The sequence below is a fragment of the Salmo salar genome, chromosome 16 (assembly GCF_965601325.2).
Source record: "Salmo salar chromosome 16, fSalSal1, whole genome shotgun sequence".
NCBI lineage: Eukaryota > Metazoa > Chordata > Actinopteri > Salmoniformes > Salmonidae > Salmo > Salmo salar.
The window spans coordinates 4,755,579-4,774,352 of NC_138306.1; the positions used below are offsets into that span (position 1 = coordinate 4,755,579).

At 43.0% G+C, this 18,774-nt stretch overlaps 1 protein-coding gene across 7 annotated transcripts in view; it reads right to left on the reverse strand.

Annotated features, from left to right (window-relative positions):
• Window positions 1-879: 879 nt before the first annotated feature.
• LOC106573053 (nuclear receptor subfamily 2 group C member 1) overlaps window positions 880-18,774 on the reverse strand; it is a 31,412-nt gene continuing 13,517 nt past the window's right edge. For 5 of the 7 annotated variants that reach the window (XM_014147699.3, XM_014147696.3, XM_014147693.3 and 2 more), the window contains exons 7-14: window positions 18,353-18,449; window positions 17,172-17,365; window positions 13,912-14,065; window positions 13,470-13,591; window positions 10,922-11,073; window positions 10,328-10,465; window positions 5,990-6,095; window positions 880-1,701 (exon numbers count right to left, since the gene is read on the reverse strand). In XM_014147699.3, the coding sequence (XP_014003174.1) occupies window positions 1,530-1,701; window positions 5,990-6,095; window positions 10,328-10,465; window positions 10,922-11,073; window positions 13,470-13,591; window positions 13,912-14,065; window positions 17,172-17,365; window positions 18,353-18,449 (1,135 nt within the window). In that variant the 3' untranslated portion in view covers window positions 880-1,529. The remainder of the gene's footprint in view (window positions 1,702-5,989; window positions 6,096-10,327; window positions 10,466-10,921; window positions 11,074-13,469; window positions 13,592-13,911; window positions 14,066-17,171; window positions 17,366-18,352; window positions 18,450-18,774) is intronic. The other 2 variants (XM_014147697.3, XM_045696854.2) reach the window with 1 other exon arrangement.

The following is an 18,774-nucleotide window of genomic DNA, read 5'->3' on the forward strand; positions in this document are numbered from 1 at the left end:
ATGCGCACTTTTTGTTCTGGCACCTCCCGATTTACAAATGAAGCACTGCCCTGGGCACATGTAGGCTACATTCAACACCAAGGCACATAGGCCGATTTCTCAGAAATGCACACATTCAGGTTACAGACTAGGCCTAAGATCGCTAGACTTAGCAAGTGCAACAATATTAGCAGGCTAGTTATTGGTTTCATAACAATGGCCTAAACGGATCTGGAACTAGGCTACAACTGAAGTAGTCATCAAAAAAGGTCACCCCATCATTGAAAAATGTGATTGATTATATAATACATTTCATTGACCATTGAAATGTCATTTTATTTTGAAATGACTTGACAATTGTTTTAGCAACTACATTTACATGTCAAAAAGCTGAAATTCTTGTAATAAGCAGCTTTTGTCCATGATAGCTTTTTCTTCACATATTTCTATATACATATTTACACATACATACATACATACATACATACATACATACATACATACATGATACTTTGAGTTCCAAGTTAGACAAGAGTTGACTCATGATACAAGCCTTTTCCTTCGGATTAGCAAACAAATAGCATAAAGGTTATAACCTTAACTGATCACATCATGGCAAACCAACTCACATTGACAAAAAGTTTCTCCAAAAAAACATTTGAAAATAATACAAGTGCATGTTGAAACCAGATGAGGCGGGCTCTCGAAAAAAAGCTCCTCTGTCCGTTCATCAAAATACAAATAAGATCAGAAGCACAAAATTAAGGGATATAAAGAACAGATGTAGGATCTTAATTTGAGCCAGTTTGCAACAGCAGGAAAATAATCCAACAGAAACAGGAAATGTGAATAATGTAGACTCAAATTTTTGTGTAGGGGTTGATAGAAAATGCTGTTAAGGCAAATCAAGTCTGACATTTTAAAGTGGAAAGTACAAACTTCAGAAGCCTTTTTAAACCCTGAATACACAAGTTTGCATTTCCTGTTGTGCAGGAAAATTCTCAGCAACAGAATGTATCAAATTAACATCCTACATATGTAATGTACTGTACATTACTAAAGAGCACAATTTACAAAGCTTGATTGACTCAAAGTTCATTTGTTGAAGCTGAGGATAACAGTAGGCGTGGTGGCTGTATGTGTGTGTGGACTACACAGTCTTCCTTCTTGAGCTATAATCAGGTTGTCAAAGAAGAGGATTGTTTCAGCATTGAAGGTCATCTGATTCCATTGAGAAAACCTTCAGTTTCTGTTGAGGGAGGTGGACACACAGCAATGCAGCCAACCTGGGTCGTGTTCAGTAGGTACGAAACGGAAAGAAAAATCGTCCAAAATGGAGTGAAAAAAATAAATAAAAAATACATGGAGGCACTATCTGAACTTCCCACAGATGTTTTTTTATTTCTTGCTAATGGTGTGCCCTAATGAACACGACCCTGCATTTTTACCTTGGAAGTTCCCCTACAGCCCTACAGGTGATGTTGCCATGGTGACCAGGCGATGCGTCTGGCTGCTGTGGCAACCAGGTCGGAGTGGGTCAGGTCAAAAGGTCAGACTCCAGTGGCCACCTGGCTGTTGTAGTCGGTGGACTCCATCTTGAGGATGTAAGGGATGATGCTGTCTATCTGCACATTGCCGATGAGGCCAGCGAAGAACAGCTCCTCTGTCACCGCTGCACTCATCAGCCGCAGGGCTGGGAGACGCAGCAGCAGCTTGGATATCCTGACGGGGAGAGACATTTTAGAATGTTATGGATCTTTGCTTTGGCAATAATATTAATGCTCAGCTTTCCCCATTGAGACCGTGTCTGTGCCTCGATCTAGGTTGGGCAAAATTAAAAATGGCGGTGTTCGCTTTAGCGATCTCACTAGTATAAAGACCTCCTCCATTCCTGCCATTATTGAAAGAGATTGTGATACCTCACATCTCAAAATTGGGTTACTTAATGTTAGATCCCTCACTTCCAAGGCAGTTATAGTCAATGAACTAATCACTGATAATAATCTTGATGTGATTGGCCTGACTGAAACATGGCTTAAGCCTGATGAATTTACTGTGTTAAATGAGGCCTCACCCCCTGGTTACACTAGTGACCATACCCCCCGTGCATCCGGCAAAGGCGGAGGTGTTGCTAACATTTACGATAGCAAATTTCAATTTACAAAAAAAAAAACAATGACGTTTTCGTCTTTTGAGCTTCTAGTCATGAAATCTATGCAGCCTACTCACTCACTTTTTATAGCTACTGTTTACAGGCCTCCTGGGCCATATGCAGTGTTCCTCACCGAGTTCCCTGAATTCCTATCGGATCTTGTAGTCATAGCAGATAATATTCTAATTTTTGGTGACTTTAACATTCACATGGAAAAGTCCACAGACCCACTCCAAAAGGCTTTCGGAGACATCATCGACTCAGTGGGTTTTGTCCAACATGTCTCTGGACCTACTCACTGCCACAGTCATACTCTGGACCTAGTTTTGTCCCATGGAATTAATGTTGTGGATCTAAATGTTTTTCCTCATAATCCTGGACTATCGGACCACCATTTTATTACGTTTGCAATTGCAACAAATAATCTGCTCAGACCCCAACCAAGGAGCATTAAAAGTCGTGCGATAAATTCTCAGACAACCCAAAGATTCCTTGATGCCCTTCCAGTCTGCCTCTGCCTACCCAAGGACGTCAGAGGACAAAAATCAGTTAACCACCTAACCGAGGAACTCAATTTAACCTTGCGCAATACCCTAGATGCAGTTGCACCCCTAAAAACTAAAAACATCTGTCATAAGAAACTAGCTCCCTGGTATACAGAAAATACACGAGCTCTGAAGCAAGCTTCCAGAAAATTGGAACGGAAATGGCGCCACACCAAACTGGAAGTCTTCCGACTAGCTTGGAAAGACAGTACCATGCAGTATCGAAGAGCCCTCACTGCTGCTCGATCATCCTATTTTTCCAACTTAATTGAGGAAAATAAGAACAATCCGAAATTTATTTTTGATACTGTCGCAAAGCTAACTAAAAAGCAGCCTTCGCAAATGGAGGATGGCTTTCACTTCAGCAGTAATAAATTTATGAACTTCTTTGAGGAAAAGATCATGATCATTAGAAAGCAAATGACAGACTCCTCTTTAAATCTGGGTATTCCTCCAAAGCTCCATTGTCCTGAGTCTACACAACTCTGCCAGGACCTAGGATCAAGGGAGATACTAAAGTGTTTTAGTACTATATCTCTTGACGCAATGATGAAAATAATCATGGCCTCCAAACCCTCAAGCTGCATACTGGACCCTATTCCAACTAAACTACTGAAAGAGCTGCTTCCTGTGCTTGGCCCTCCTATGTTGAACGTAATAAACGGCTCTCTATCCACCGGATGTGTACCAAGCTCACTAAAAGTGGCAGTAATAAAGCCTCTCTTGAAAAAGCCGAATCTTGATCCAGAAATTATAAAAAACTATCGGCCTATATCGAATCTTCCATTCCTCTCAAAAAAAATTGAAAAAGCTGTTGCACAGCAACTCACTGCCTTCCTGAAGACAAACAATGTATACGAAACGCTTCAGTCTGGTTTTAGACCCCATCATAGCACTGAGACTGCACTTGTGAAGGTGGTAAATGACCTTTTAATGACGTCAGACCGAGGCTCTGCATCTGTCCTCGTGCTCCTAGATCTTAGTGCCGCTTTTGATACCATCGATCACCACATTCTTTTGGAGAGATTGGAAACCCAAATTGGTCTACATGGACAAGTTCTGGCCTGGTTTAGATCTTATCTGTCGGAAAGATATCAGTTTGTCTCTGTGAATGGTTTGTCCTCTGACAAATCAATTGTAAATTTCGGTGTTCCTCAAGGTTCCGTTTTAGGACCACTATTGTTTTCACTATATATTTTACCTCTTGGGGATGTCATTCGAAAACATAATGTTAAATTTCACTGCTATGCGGACGACACACAGCTGTACATTTCAATGAAACATGGTGAAGCCCCAAAATTGCCCTCGCTAGAAGCCTGTGTTTCAGACATAAAGAAGTGGATGGCTGCAAACTTTCTACTTTTAAACTCGGACAAAACAGAGATGCTTGTTCTAGGTCCCAAGAAACAAAGTGATCTTCTGTTGAATCTGACAATTAATCTGGATGGTTGTACAGTCGTCTCAAATAAAACTGTGAAGGACCTCGGCGTTACTCTGGACCCTGATCTCTCTTTTGAAGAACATATCAAGACTGTTTCAAGGACAGCTTTTTTCCATCTACGTAACATTGCAAAAATCAGAAATTTCTGTCCAAAAATGACGCAGAAAAATTAATCCATGCTTTTGTTACTTCTAGGCTGGACTACTGCAATGCTCTACTTTCCGGCTACCCGGATAAAGCACTAAATAAACTTCAGTTAGTGCTAAATACGGCTGCTAGAATCCTGACTTGATCATATTACTCCAGTGCTAGCCTCCCTACACTGGCTTCCTGTTAAGGCAAGGGCTGATTTCAAGGTTTTACTGCTAACCTACAAAGCATTACATGGGCTTGCTCCTACCTATCTTTCCGATTTGGTCCTGCCGTACATACCTACACGTACGCTACGGTCACAAGACGCAGGCCTCCTAATTGTCCCTAGAATTTCTAAGCAAACGGCTGGAGGTAGGGCTTTCTAATATAGAGCTCCATTTTTATGGAATGGTCTGCCTACCAATGTGAGAGACGCAGACTCAGTCTCAACCTTTAAGTCTTTACTGAAGACTTATCTCTTCAGTAGGTCCTATGATTAAGTATAGTCTGGCCCAGGAGTGTGAAGGTGAACGGAAAGGCTGGAGCAACGAACCGCCCTTGCTGTCTCTGCCTTGCCGGTTCCCCTCTTTCCACTGGGATTCTCTGCCTCTAACCCTTTTACAGGGGCTGAGTCACTGGCCTACTGGTGTTCTTCCATGCCGTCCATGGGAGGGGTGCGTCACTTGAGTGGGATGAGTCACTGACGTGGTCTTCCTGTCTGGGTTGGCGCCCCCCCCTTGGGTTGTGCCATGGCGGAGATCGTTGTGGGCTATACTCGGCCTTGTCTTAGGACGGTAAGTTGGTGGTTGGAGACATCCCTCTAGTGGTGTGGGGGCTGTGCTTTGGCAAAGTGGGTGGGGTTATATCCTGCCTGTTTGGCCCTGTCCGGGGGTATCATCGGATGGGGCCACAGTGTCTTCTGATCCCTCCTGTCTCAGCCTCCAGTATTTATGCTGCAGTAGTTTATCTGTCGGGGGGCTAGGGTCAGTCTGTTACATCTGGAGTATTTCTCTTGTCTTATCCGGTGTCCTGTGTGAATTTAAATATGCTCTCTCTAATTCTCTCTTTCTCTCTTTCTGTCTTTCTCTCGGAGGACCTGAGCCCTAGGACCATGCCTCAGGACTACCTGGTATGATGACTCCTTGCTGTCCCCAGTCCACCTGGCCGTGCTGCTGCTCCAGTTTCAACTGTTCTGCCTGCGGCTATGGAACCCTGACCTGTTCACCGGACGTGCTTGTTGCACCCTCGACAACTACTATGATTATTATTATTTGACCATGCTGGTCATTTATGAACATTTTAACATCTTGACCATGTTCTGTTATAATATCCACCCTGCACAGCCAGAAGAGGACTGGCCACCCCTCATAGCCTGGTTCCTCTCTAGGTTTCTTCCTAGGTTTTTGGCCTTTCTAGGGAGTTTTTCCTAGGGAGTTTTTCCTAGCCACCGTGCTTCTTTCACATGCTTTGCTTGCTGTTTGGGGTTTTAGGCTGGGTTTCTGTACAGCACTTTGAGAATATCAGCTGATGTACGAAGGGCTATATAAAAATAAATTTGATTTGATTTGATTAATGTGAATGTCAATAAATCATTTATAATTGAAGACAGGAAAGCATTAGAATGTGACAATTTAATTGAGGGAGGCAAAGACAGTGGGAGAGAAACAGAATTGGAAGATGAATGAGAGAGGAAAATATGTTATAGTTGGATTTAGTGGTAGAATGTAGCGAGTTACTGACCGATAGGAGTCTTCTGGGTAGGTCCTGGTAACATAGTCCTGTAGCTCCATGTAAGCCTTCTCCTGGAACCGCTCGATCTGTAAGGTGTTGTCAATGCCTGGGTGGTCTGTAGCATGCACACACACACAGAGAACAAGCTCATTAAACTAAAGGAAAGGTACCGCATCAGAGACAATCGGGTAAATCACCATGGTACCAAACAACCGTCACTGACTGTCTACATGTTTCTATTTCCCTGCTGTCTTTTATACACTGAACAAAAATATAAAAACGCATGTAAAGTGTTGGTCCTATGTTTCCTGAACTGAAATAAATGCTCCCAGAAATTCTTTATACTCACAAAAAAACATTTCTCTCAAATGGTGTGCACAAATTTGTTTACATCCCTTTTTTGCCAAGATAATCCATCCACCTGACAGCTGTGGCATATCGGGAAGCTGATTAAACAGTATGATCATTACACAGGTGCACCTTGTGCTGGGAAAATAAAAGGCCAATCTAAAATGTGCAGCTGTGTCACAACACAATTCCACAGATGTCTCAAGCGTTGAGGGAGCATGCAATTGGCATGCTGACTGCAAGAACGTCCACCAGAGCTGTTGCCATAGAATTGAATGTTCATTTCTCTACCATAAGCCGCCTCCAACGTTGTTTTAGAGAATTTGGCAGTACGGCCAACCAGCCTCACAACTGCAGACCACGTGTATGGTGTCATGTGGGAGAGCGGTTTGCTGATGACAACATAGTGGCATTGGGGTTATGGTATAAACAGGCATAAACTACAGACAATGAACACAATTGCATTTTAAATCGATGGCAATTTGAATGCACAGAAATACCGTGATGAGATCCTGAAGCCAAATGTAAGGCACATTTCTTTCAAGGTATAGGTAACGGGATGCAAATGTTTATTCCCAGTCATGTGAAATCCATAGATAACGGCCTAATTATTTAAATTGACTGATTTAAATTGAGCATATGAACTCCATAAAATCATTGAAATTGTTGCGTTCATATTTTTGTTCAGTATAGTTCTTGGCAAAGACACAGAACAAGTAGATTATGCAAAAGGAAAGGGTGCAACTCCGCATTTATAATAACTCTCCCTTTTATGTACACAGCAAATCCATGGGAGTCATGTTCCAGTGTACTTCCTTTTGTTTAAATAGTTTGCTGAGGATCTGGGAACTGCTGTCTGAAGGGCAGCACCTAACTACACTAAGAAGGGCCGAGCAACAATTCGCCATCTTACTGCATGGGACAGATTCTCCAATGAACAAGCTTTATAGTAAAAAAATACATTTTTAAAATTCAAAATAAATAATTATATATATTAGGCATAATCTGTGTCCAGGAGGTTGGCCCAATGAGTGTAATCATGTGACAACATTTTTCACGGAAGTGAGTTGCGTCATGCAACAGTTTCTCATGTACGCTACATTGCTAAAAGTATGTAGACTCCTGCTCGTCGAACATCTCATTCCAAAATCCTGGGCATTAATTTGGGGTTGGTCCCCCCTTTGCTGCTATAATAGCCTCCACTCTTCTGGGAATACTATACAATAGATGTTGGAACATTGCTGAGAGACTTCCTTCCATTCAGCCACAAGAGCATCAGTGAGGTTGGGCACTTAGGTTGGGCGATTAGGCCTGGCTTGCATTCCAATTCATCCCAAAGGTGTTAGATGAGGTTGAGGTCAGGGCTCTGTGCAGGCAGGTCAAGTTTTTCCACACCGATCTCAACAAACCATTTCTGAATGGACCTCGCTTTGCGCACAGGGGCATTGTCATGTCGATACAGGAAGCACAGAATCGTCTAGAATGTCATTGTATGCTGTAGCGTTAAGATACCTCTTCACTGGAACAAAGGGGCCTAGATCTAACTATTAAAAACAGCCCCAGGCCATTATTCCTCCTCCACTAAACCTTACAGTTGGCACTATGCAGTAGGACAGGTAGCGTTCTCCTGGCATCTGCCAGACCCAGATTTGTTCGTCGGACTGCCAAATGGTGAAGCAAGATTCATCACTCCTGAGAATGCGTCTCCACTGCTCTAGAGTCCAATGGCAGCAAGCTTTACGCCACTCCAGCAGGCGCTTGGTATTGCGCATGGTGATCTTGGGTTTACATGGCCAAGCAGCCGCACAAGCCCATTTCATGAAGCTCCTGACTAACAGTTCTTGTGCTGACGTTGCATCCAGAGGCAGTTTGGAACTCGGCAGTGAGTGATTTTTATGCACTATGCCCTTCAGCACTCAGTGTTCCCATTCTTCTCGGCTGTGCCGTTGTTGCTCCTAGACATTTCCACTTCACAATAACAGCACTTACAGTTGACCGGGGCAGCTCTAGCAGGCCAGAAATGTAACGAACTGACTTGTTGGAAAGGTTGCATCCTATGACGGTGCCATGTTGAAAGACACTGAGCTCTTCAGTACGGGCCATTCTACTGCCAATGTTTGTCTACGGAAATTGCATGGCTGTGTGCTCGATTTTATACACCTGTCAGCAACGCGTGTGGCTGAAATGGCCAAATCCACTAATTTGAAAGGGGTATCCATATACTTTTGGCCATATAGTGTATCAGCACTTCACAATCTAATTTCAAAACTAACACATATGGACTTTAGAGTTTTATCTTTTCCCCCTCTCTCCATGGATGCTTTGCACTGTCTGGAATGTGACCAATTACTCTTTGCAACACTGAGTTACATTATGCATCATTCCATGATATATACTGCTAAAAAAAATAAAGGGAACACTAAAATAACACATCCTAGATCTGAATGAATGAAATAATCTTATTAAATACTTTTTTCTTTACATAGTTGAATGTGCTGACAACAAAATCACACAAAAATAATCAATGGAAATCCAATTTATCAACCCATGGAGGTCTGGATTTGGAGTCACACTCAAAATTAAAGTGGAAAACCACACTAAAGGCTGATCCAACTTTGATGTAATGTCCTTAAAACAAGTCAAAATGAGGCTCAGTAGTGTGTGTGGCCTCCACATGCCTGTATGACCTCCCTACAACGCCTGGGCATGCTCCTGATGAGGTGACGGATGGTCTCCTGAGGGATCTCCTCCCAGACCTGGACTAAAGCATCCGCCAACTCCTGGACAGTCTGTGGTGCAACGTGGCGTTGGTGGATGGAGCGAGACATGATGTCCCAGATGTGCTCAAATGGATTCAGGTCTGGGGGGCGGGCCAGTCCATAGCATCAATGCCTTCATCTTGCAGGAACTGCTGACACACTCCAGCCACATGAGGTCTAGCATTGTCTTGCATTAGGAGGAACCCAGGGCCAACCGCACCAGTATATGGTCTCACAAGGGGTCTGAGGATCTCATCTCGGTACCTAATGGCAGTCAGGCTACCTCTGGCGAGCACATGGAGGGCTGTGCGGCCCCCCAAAGAAATGCCACCCCACACCATGACTGACCCACCGCCAAACCGGTCATGCTGGAGGATGTTGCAGGCAGCAGAACATTCTCCACGGCGTCTCCAGACTCTGTCACGTCTGTCACATGTGCTCAGTGTGAACCTGCTTTCATCTGTGAAGAGCACAGGGCGCCAGTGGCGAATTTGCCAATCTTGGTGTTCTCTGGCAAATGCCAAACGTCCTGCACGGTGTTGGGCTGTAAGCACAACCCCCACCACCCTCATGGAGTCTGTTTCTGACCGTTTGAGCAGACACATGCACATTTGTGGCCTGCTGGAGGTCATTTTGCAGGGCTCTGGCAGTGCTCCTCCTTGCACAAAGGCGGAGGTAGCGGTCCTGCTGCTGGGTTGTTGCCCTCCTACGGCCTCCTCCACGTCTCCTGATGTACTGGCCTGTCTCCTGGTACCACCTCCATGCTCTGGACACTACGCTGACAGACACAGCAAACCTTCTTGCCACAGCTCGCATTGATGTGCCATCCTGGATGAGCTGCACTACCTGAGCCACTTGTTTGGGTTGTAGACTCCGTCTCATGCTACCACTAGAGTGAAAGCACCGCCAGCATTCAAAAGTGACCAAAACATCAGCCAGGAAGCATAGGAACTGAGAAGTGGTCTGTGGTCCACCTGCAGAAATCCTCCTTTATTGGGGGTGTCTTGCTAATTGCCTATAATTTCCACCTGTTGTCTATTCCATTTGCACAACAGCATGTGAAATTTATTGTCAATCAGTGTTGCTTCCTAAGTGGACAGTTTGATTTCACAGAAGTGTGATTGACTTGGAGTTACATTGTGTTGTTTAAGTGTTCCCTTTATTTTTTTGAGCAGTGTATAATGAAATTCCGTATTCTCCTTCCCCTCCCTCTTTATCCCTCTCTCCAGCCACCACTCACCAGGGCTAAAGAGGACGATGGCTTTGAGGTAGGCGTATTCATACGAGTCAGGGGACAGTTTGGCCATGCTGTTACAGAACTCCTGCATCCTCCAGATGTGTTCCATCACCAGCTTCACTCGCTCTGGGGACAGCTTCTCTATAGGGGGAACGTAAATAATTTATAATACTATAAACGCCCCCATGTATTCCCACAACAAAAACCCTACTGTGGCTCTGACTCAGCAGATGCTTCTCTGCAGGGGGGAACGAACACAAGAGGAAGACTGGACAAGGACACTGGGGCTCTTTGTCTAAAATCCTTCATCTCCTTCATATGCACTGAGTTTTCAAAAACAATGACCAGGTGAAAGCTAGCCTAATGATGAGCTTCCCTTCCACCATATTGTTTTTCCCAGTCATGTCTTTTCGAATCAGTCCAGATTATGAAAAAGAGGAGACAACGAGGAGGACAGATTTTTATCAATTGAGATAGATCCTGGAAATATGTTTGCTGCATAAATCACACTCCCCATACTGGAAGGCGCTTTGGATAAAAATCTGCTGGCAATTATTGTAAATATTGTGATAAATATGTATTCATTTGTACAATCACCTCCTGTACCTTCTTGTAGGCTGGTTTGCAGGTGGTTGATGATGGCAGCCAGGATGGTGGCGACATTCATAACGTTGGCGCACTGAGCCAGGCCCAGAGCAAACAGCTCGTTCCAACAAGCCTTCATCAGGTTAATGTCATTATCGAGACCACTATGGTGAAAAGACAACATTCAAAACGTTGGAGCATCGAGCCAGGCACAGGGCAAACGGTTTGTTCCAACAGGACTTCACCGGGTTAATGTCATTATCACTGGGAAATATAGGATGCATTTCATTTAATTTATTAAAATGCATGCATGGAGAATATATTAATATACACTGCATTTAAATCATAGAGGATAACACACAAATACTTCCATTTTGGTGCTCTGGCCAGCAGGCAGAAAAAGGCTGACTGATACACACGACAGTTTGCATATACAGTGCCGTCGGAAAGTATTCAGACCCCTTTACTTTTTCCACATTTTGTTACGTCACAGCCTTATTCTAAAATGGATTAACTTGTCCCCCCCCCCTCAATCCACACACACACACACACACACACACACACACACACACACACACACACACACACACACACCCCATAATGACAAAGCAAAAACAAGTTTTTAGAAATTGTTGCTAATTTGAAAACTTAAATATCACTGTGGCAAAGAAGGGGGTCGAGTGATAAATGGCAGATATGTGAGGGCAGAACTAATAAACGGGCTCTGCCCGATCACTAAAATGGCCACCCCGATCAGAACTACAGATCACAAAATGGCCGACTGCCAAAACTACAATTCCCAGAAGCAAGGGGAGCCCTCAGAAGGTGGAGCCGACCCACAGATAAAAGGTCAAGAAAAACCAGAAAGAGAGAGGGCGGGAAGGATCTATGAACCATAGAGAAAGAGACAATCTACATTGGCTGGATTTACCGTGTACGAGCTGGACTGTTTTGGACTTTCCTGTTGGCGTTTAGACCTGGACCTACCGAGAACCAGATTTGTGTACCGAACCCTGCTATCCTTGACCTTACCTGTGGCCTGGGTGGACCAGGACAGCGAAACAAACACACAGGTACTGTCATGTTCGAAAGAACTTTCATTCTGGGCTGACTTTGGTGACAGTTTCCCACTTAATTTGTGACAAACGCTCCTAACTTTGAAGAGGTTTGCCACAATCACATTTACATAACTATTCAGACCCTTTAAATCAGTACTTTGTTAAAGCATCTTTGGCAGTGATTACAGCCTCGAGTCTTCTTGGGCATGATTCTACAAGCTTGGCACACCTGTATTTGGGGAGTTTCTCCCATTCTTCTCTGCAAATCCTCTCAAGCTCTGTCAGGTTGGATGGGGAGCGTTGCTGCACAGCTATTTTCAGGTTTCTCCAGAGATGTTTGATTGAGGTGAAGTCTGGGCTCTAGCTGGGCCATTCAGAGACTTGTACCGAAGCCACTTCTGCGTTGACTTGGCCGTGTGGTTAGTGTCGTTGTCCTGTCGAGGTCCCGAGCGCTCTGGAGCAGGTTTTCAATGATTTCTCTGTACTTTGCTCTGTTCATATTTGCCTTGATCCTGACTAGTCTCCCAGTCTTTCCTGCCGAAAAACATCCTCACAGCATGACGCTGCCACCACCATGCTTCACCGTAGGGATGGTGCCAGGTTTCCTCCAGGCGTGACACTTGGCATTCAGGCCAAAGAGTTCAATCTTGGTTTCATCAGACCAGAGAATCTTGTTTATCATGGTCTGAGAGTCCTTTAGATGCCTTTTGGCAAACTCCAAATGGGCTGTCATGTGCCTTTTACTGAGGAGTGGCTTCCATCTGGCCACTCTACCATAAAGGCCTGATTGGTGGAGTGCTGGTAGTCTTTAGGGAAGGTTCTCCCATCTCCACTGACGAACTCCAGAGCTTGACCATCATGAACACCTGACCATCAGGTTCTTGGTCAACTCCCTGACCAAGGCACTTCTCCCCCAATTGCTCAGTTCGGCCAGGCGGATAGCTCTAGGAAGAGGCTTGGTTGCTCCAAACATCTTCCATTTAAGAATGAATGATCGAGGCCACTGTGTTATTGGGGACCTTCAATGCTACAGAAATGTTTTGGTACCCTTATTCAGATCTGTGTCTCGACACAATCCTGTCTCGGAGCTCTACGGATAACTCCTTCGACCTCACGGCTTGCTTTTTGCTCTGGCATGCACTGTCAACTGTGGGACCTTATATAGACAGGTGTGTGCCTTTCCAAATCATGTCCAATCAATTGAATTTACCACAGGTGGACTCCAATCAAGTTGTAGAAACATTAAGGATGATCAATGAAAACAGGATGCACCCTGAGCTCAATTTCATAGCAAATGGTCTGAATACTTATGTAAATAAGGTATTTTGTTTTGATTTGCAAAGATATCTAAAATCCTGTTTTCGCTTTGTCATTATGGGGTATTGTGTGCAGATCCATTTTAGAATAAGGCTGTAATGTAACAAAATGTGAAAAAAGTAAAGGAGTCTGAAGAGAATTAGAGACACAGAATGAGAGCAGTAGGTAGGTAGGTAGCGACTCACCCCAAGGCTTGGAAGGCAGGTATGGAGCGCGCCCAGTGCATGGACAGGAAGAGGAGCCTTGAGGCCGACTCACAGATGTAGTTCACGTTTAGGTACTCAGGCATGGGCAAAGGCATCATCAACTAAAGAGTGAGCAAGAGAGACATCATGATTGAGAAAGAATGGGCCTAGGCATTAGATTTTCTTTTTGTTGATTGATTAATTATACTTTATTAATCCCAGCAGGGAAATGAAGTTGTCATAGCAAGTGAGTTCAGGGCCTCTTGACTCTTTAAGCACTATGACGTACTGAGAATAAATGTCCATTTTAAGATAACACCTGAATTAAAAATGGATTAAAGTTATGGTCAGCCCCTGGGCCTTTGTGTGGGGTAGCGTCCCAAGTGGCACCCCTTTTCCCCTTTATAGTGGACTACTTTTGAGCATGGCCCCTGGGCCTCACCTTGAAAGGGACATGGCTGTCTGAGAGAAGGGGCCCCTCCAGCTCCACTACAGGGCCCGACTGGTCCCCTGACATCAACTGCAACGTGGCCTCCAGAGAGTCTCCCGCTGAGCCATCACCAGGATTCAAGGCCTTAGCCAGGGTGTCAAATGCTCTGGGGAGGTGGGAGAGCGAGACAACAAAACAAGTCAATCAACAAATTAGTGCTCGATTCACACTGTAGTGCCGACTCAAACCAAACTCTTCTGGCTCTGATATTTTCTCATTGTCCTTTCCAGCACAGTTCCATCAATTATGGTGGATGCGTAAATCAGACCAGCTCAGTACATCTTTGTTTTGGCTCTGTAGTGTAGAAGCCCTTTACACACACACACACGAGAGCTCAAACTAGTACACTTAGTGCCTTCAGAAAGTACTCAAACCGCATGACTTATTCCACATTTTGTTGTGTTAGAGCCTGAATTCAAAATGGATTAAGTAGATGTTCTATATCACTCTCTACACACAATATCTCAACGACAAAGTGTAAACATGTTTAGACATTTATTAAAAATTAAATACAAACATCTAATTTACATAAAGTATTTCTACGTAAGTCTGAGAGCTTTCGACACCTGGATTATGCAACATTTCCCCATTATTCTTCAAAAAAAATGATTCAAGCTCTGTCGAATTGGTTGTTGATCATTGTTAGACAAGCATTTTCAGGTCTTGCCGTAGATTTGACTTAAACCTACCTCGGCTAATCAGGAACATTCACTGTCTTCTTGGTAAGCAACTCCAGTGTAGATTTGGCCTTGTGTTTTAGGTTATTGTCCTGCTGAAAGGTGAATTAATCTTCCAGTGTCTGGGTAAGCAGACAACCAGATTTTCCGCTAGGATAATGCATGTGCTTAGCTCCATTTTGTTTATTTTTAGTCCTGAAAAACTCCCCAGTCCTAAGTGATTACAAGCATAGCCATAACATGATGCAGACAACACTATGCTTGAAAATATGGAGAGTGGTACTCAGTAATGTCTTGTCTTGGATTTGCCCCAAACATAACACTGTATTCAGGACAAAAAGTTAATTGCTTTGCCACATTTTTTGCAGTATTACTTTAGTGCCTTATTGCAAACAGAATGCATGTTTTGGAAACAAAATTATTCTGTACAGGCTTCCTTATTTTCACTCTGTCAATTAAGTTTGTAGTTACTATGTTGATTCATCCTCAGTTTTTTCCTACCACAGCCATTAAATCCTAATTGTTTTACCATTGGCCTCATGGTGGAATCCCTGAGCAGTTTCCTGCCTCTCCGGCAACTGAGTTAGGAAGGACACCTGTATCTTTGTGGTGACTGGATTTATTGAGACACCATCCAAAGTGCAATTTACCCATCTACCAATAGATGCCCTTCTTCGCGAGGCATTGGAAAACCTCCTTTGTCTTTGTGGTTGAATCTGTTTGAAATTCACTGTTTGACTGAGGCACCCTACAGATATTGTATGAGTGGGGTATAGAGATGAGGTAGTCCTTCAAAAATCATGTTAAACACTATTATTGCACACAAAGTGAGTCCATGCAACTTACTATGCGACTTGTTAAGCACAGTTTTACTCCTGAAGTTATTTAAGCCTGCCATAAGAAAGGGGCTGAATACTTATGTCTCAAGACATTTCAGCTTTTCATTCAATTGTAAAAAAAAAAAAAATGTTTTTAAACATAATTACACTTTGACATTATGGGGTATTGTGTGTAGGCCAGTGACCAATAAATCTCAATGTAATCAATTTTAAATTCAGTCTGTAACACAACAAAACGTGGAAAAAGTCAAGGGGTGTGAATACTTTCTGAAGGCACTGTATTCATCTCTAAAAGTACTTATACTGTCTTTACTTTCTTCGAGCTAAAAATGTCTATTAGTGTTGAGGTTCAGGAAATGATAGAGAAATAGACTGCAGAAAGGAAAACAAGCTTCAAGCTTGACAGACCTTGGGATAGGATATATCTAACCAGCACGTAACCTAATTAACCCGAGGCAGGAACACAGGAACCACATGGCCCTTGACTGGAAAAAAAATTCAATTTGAGCCCCATGATATACAGAAAACACAACCCCTAAGTTCCTTCTGATACACTCAGAACATTTATCAGCTCTAAAATCAGTACTGCTGTTAGTCAATCCAAGCACATTACATTTTACCTATTAAAATTCTTTAAAGATGTTGGGGGAGGGGGGATGCTAAGCTGACATGGAATTGTTTTAGGATGGTCATAATATGGATAATTTAGCTATTTGATTTTGAATTTTAGGTAGATTTTGGCCTTTACAACTGAAGCCCATAGAAACACATTGAATACCACATTCATAAATGGCAAAAAGGACAGTCAGAAAATAAATAAGAAACAAGGTTTTGAAGTGTCCGTCTTAAATCTAGGAGATGAAAAAACAAAATAAACAAAAAACATTTTGTATAATTTATTTTATTATACATATTGAACCCCTTTCTTGAGTAGGCACAAAACTACCTTCATACTTCCATTCGTTTTTTTAAAAACCAGTACCTTCAGACGAGTCCAGTAACACTTGTGGTGGTTCTAGAGCAAAACAGAGCACCATTGTGTTTGTGAGAATCTCCCCTTTCCACAGTGGGGTCCCATTAGTTTATAACCCAAACGGTTCAGACAGTACCAAACAGAAGTTGGCACATCAACGGTACCGACTTCGGACGAGTCTCCTCGTAGAGCAAAACGGAGAACACCATCGTGTTCGTGAGTCTCCCCCGTAGGGCAAACCATACAGACACTGCAGACATTTACGTGAGAAGACCGATTTTAGGGATGTATCATGGTCTGACAAACACCACTCTAGCTCTGCCAACTTTCACTGCAGATGTGGAAGTGCGACACTGGTGGATACGATAGATTTGAGATGCAGCCAATTCAAAAAAACATCTTTAACGTAAACTGACTTTTTTGTTGTTATGTAACTTCGATTTAATCGACTCCAGGGGGTTAAAAATAGATACAATCTGGGATCTGAGAATTCGTTCAATGGTGAAATACATTTTGTCTAGCTACAAAAAGTCTTAAACTATCATGTGGGTATTATGGACTGTCAGTCTAAGTATGTAGAGAACTGTCTATGGATTTCAGAGGGGCTGTACGTCCCTAGCCCTATCCCTCAAATGTATACCAAAACAAGTGGCAGGGATGGCATTCTGCATAAAACAAATTCCAGAAAGTAGCTTTAAAATCCTGTATAAGAAATCTCCTCACCGCGTAATGTCACTGGCGGTCTGTTCGTCTCCTTGGAGATCCGTCATTGAGCCGTCTCCGTTGCTAAGGGTGTCATCCACACCCATTAGGTCATTGCCGTCTGTAATGTCGTTCATCTCCCGGGCCTTGTTCAGGTGAGCCAGTGATGTCACCACGTTGGCCAGCGTGCTCAGGTCACCCTGACATGGGTCATTCTATGGAGAGGCACAAGGGAGAATCAGCACCACTATTAATAATGGAAACCTCTACTTTTGGAGTCCCAATCGTTTCCCCATTTTAAATATTTGTGAATAGATATATTTCCTTCCTTAGATTAAAGCATTGCCTGAAACTTTAACAGGATGCTCAAATCGATTCAATCAGACCTCATCACAGACTAACATCCCAGTTTCTTTAAGCGGCAGAATATCTATTGTAAAAATGAATATATTGTGAAGGCTGAATTTCTGTAGTTCAATGCTTTGTTTCCTTTCTGGCTATCGGGAACAAATCCAGTGCGGTTTCAATAAAACTGCAGTTTCCCGGATAAAATTAACAATTAAAGAGGGAAAGATGTAGGAAGACTACCCATACCGAACTTTAAAATAGTATTTCTATGCACCAGCATTTTGTCCAATCCTAAATTGGTTTGGACATGATTCTTCCAGCCCTCGGCTGAGTATAAATACGGTGTCTGCTATTGCCCTGGAAGAGATGGTCTTCACTTATAGTGTGCCTCCAGAAAGTATTCATACCCCTTGACTTATTCCACATTTTGTTGTGTTACAGCCTGAATTCAAAATGGATTACATAGATATTTTATCTACACACAATACCCCATAATAACAAAGTGAAAATATGTTTTTAAACAGTTTAGCAAATTTATTGAAAATGAAATACAGAAATATCTCAAATCTATTTTACCCATTTAGAATTGAAGCTGTAACCCAACAAAATGTGGAATAAGTCAAGGGGTATGAATCATTTCTGAAGGCAATGGGGGGGGGGGGGGGGGGGGGTTACATACCACAGAGCCAAAAAGTTAAATGTAGTATGTATGCTTTGCATGTGTACTTAAAAAAATGATTTACATGTTTTGCTTTTTTTTAAACACTCAAAAAGATGATTTTAGCAGGTGAGCCAACTATGAAATTAAATTAATTTGTATATTGTGCCCCCCCATGTGTGCTGCAGTTACTAACCGATTCAGGGGATGTCGGGAGCAGGATGGTGTTCTCCAGCTTGGGGAACGGCTGCTGGATGTTGAGGAGCATGCTCGACTCCAGCAAACTAGTTGATCTGCAAACAACACTTCAATTCTACCTTCTAATCACAGAGAGATCTCGAAGGTTGCGTTTACACAGGCAGCCTTATTCTGATATTTTGCCCAATTAATGGCAAAAGAGCTGATCGGTCAAAAGACCAGTTAGTGGAATAAGATCAGAATTGGGCTGCCTGTATAAACGCAGCCAAATGGCTATACAGTCATTCCGTTTACCCTAACCATCTTCTTCAATTACACTTATCTGGAAAAAAGGTTGAAAGCTAGCCTATATTGGATGCGTTTAGACAGGCACCAAGTCTTTTGACCAATCACATCAGATCTGTTCACATCAGATCTTTT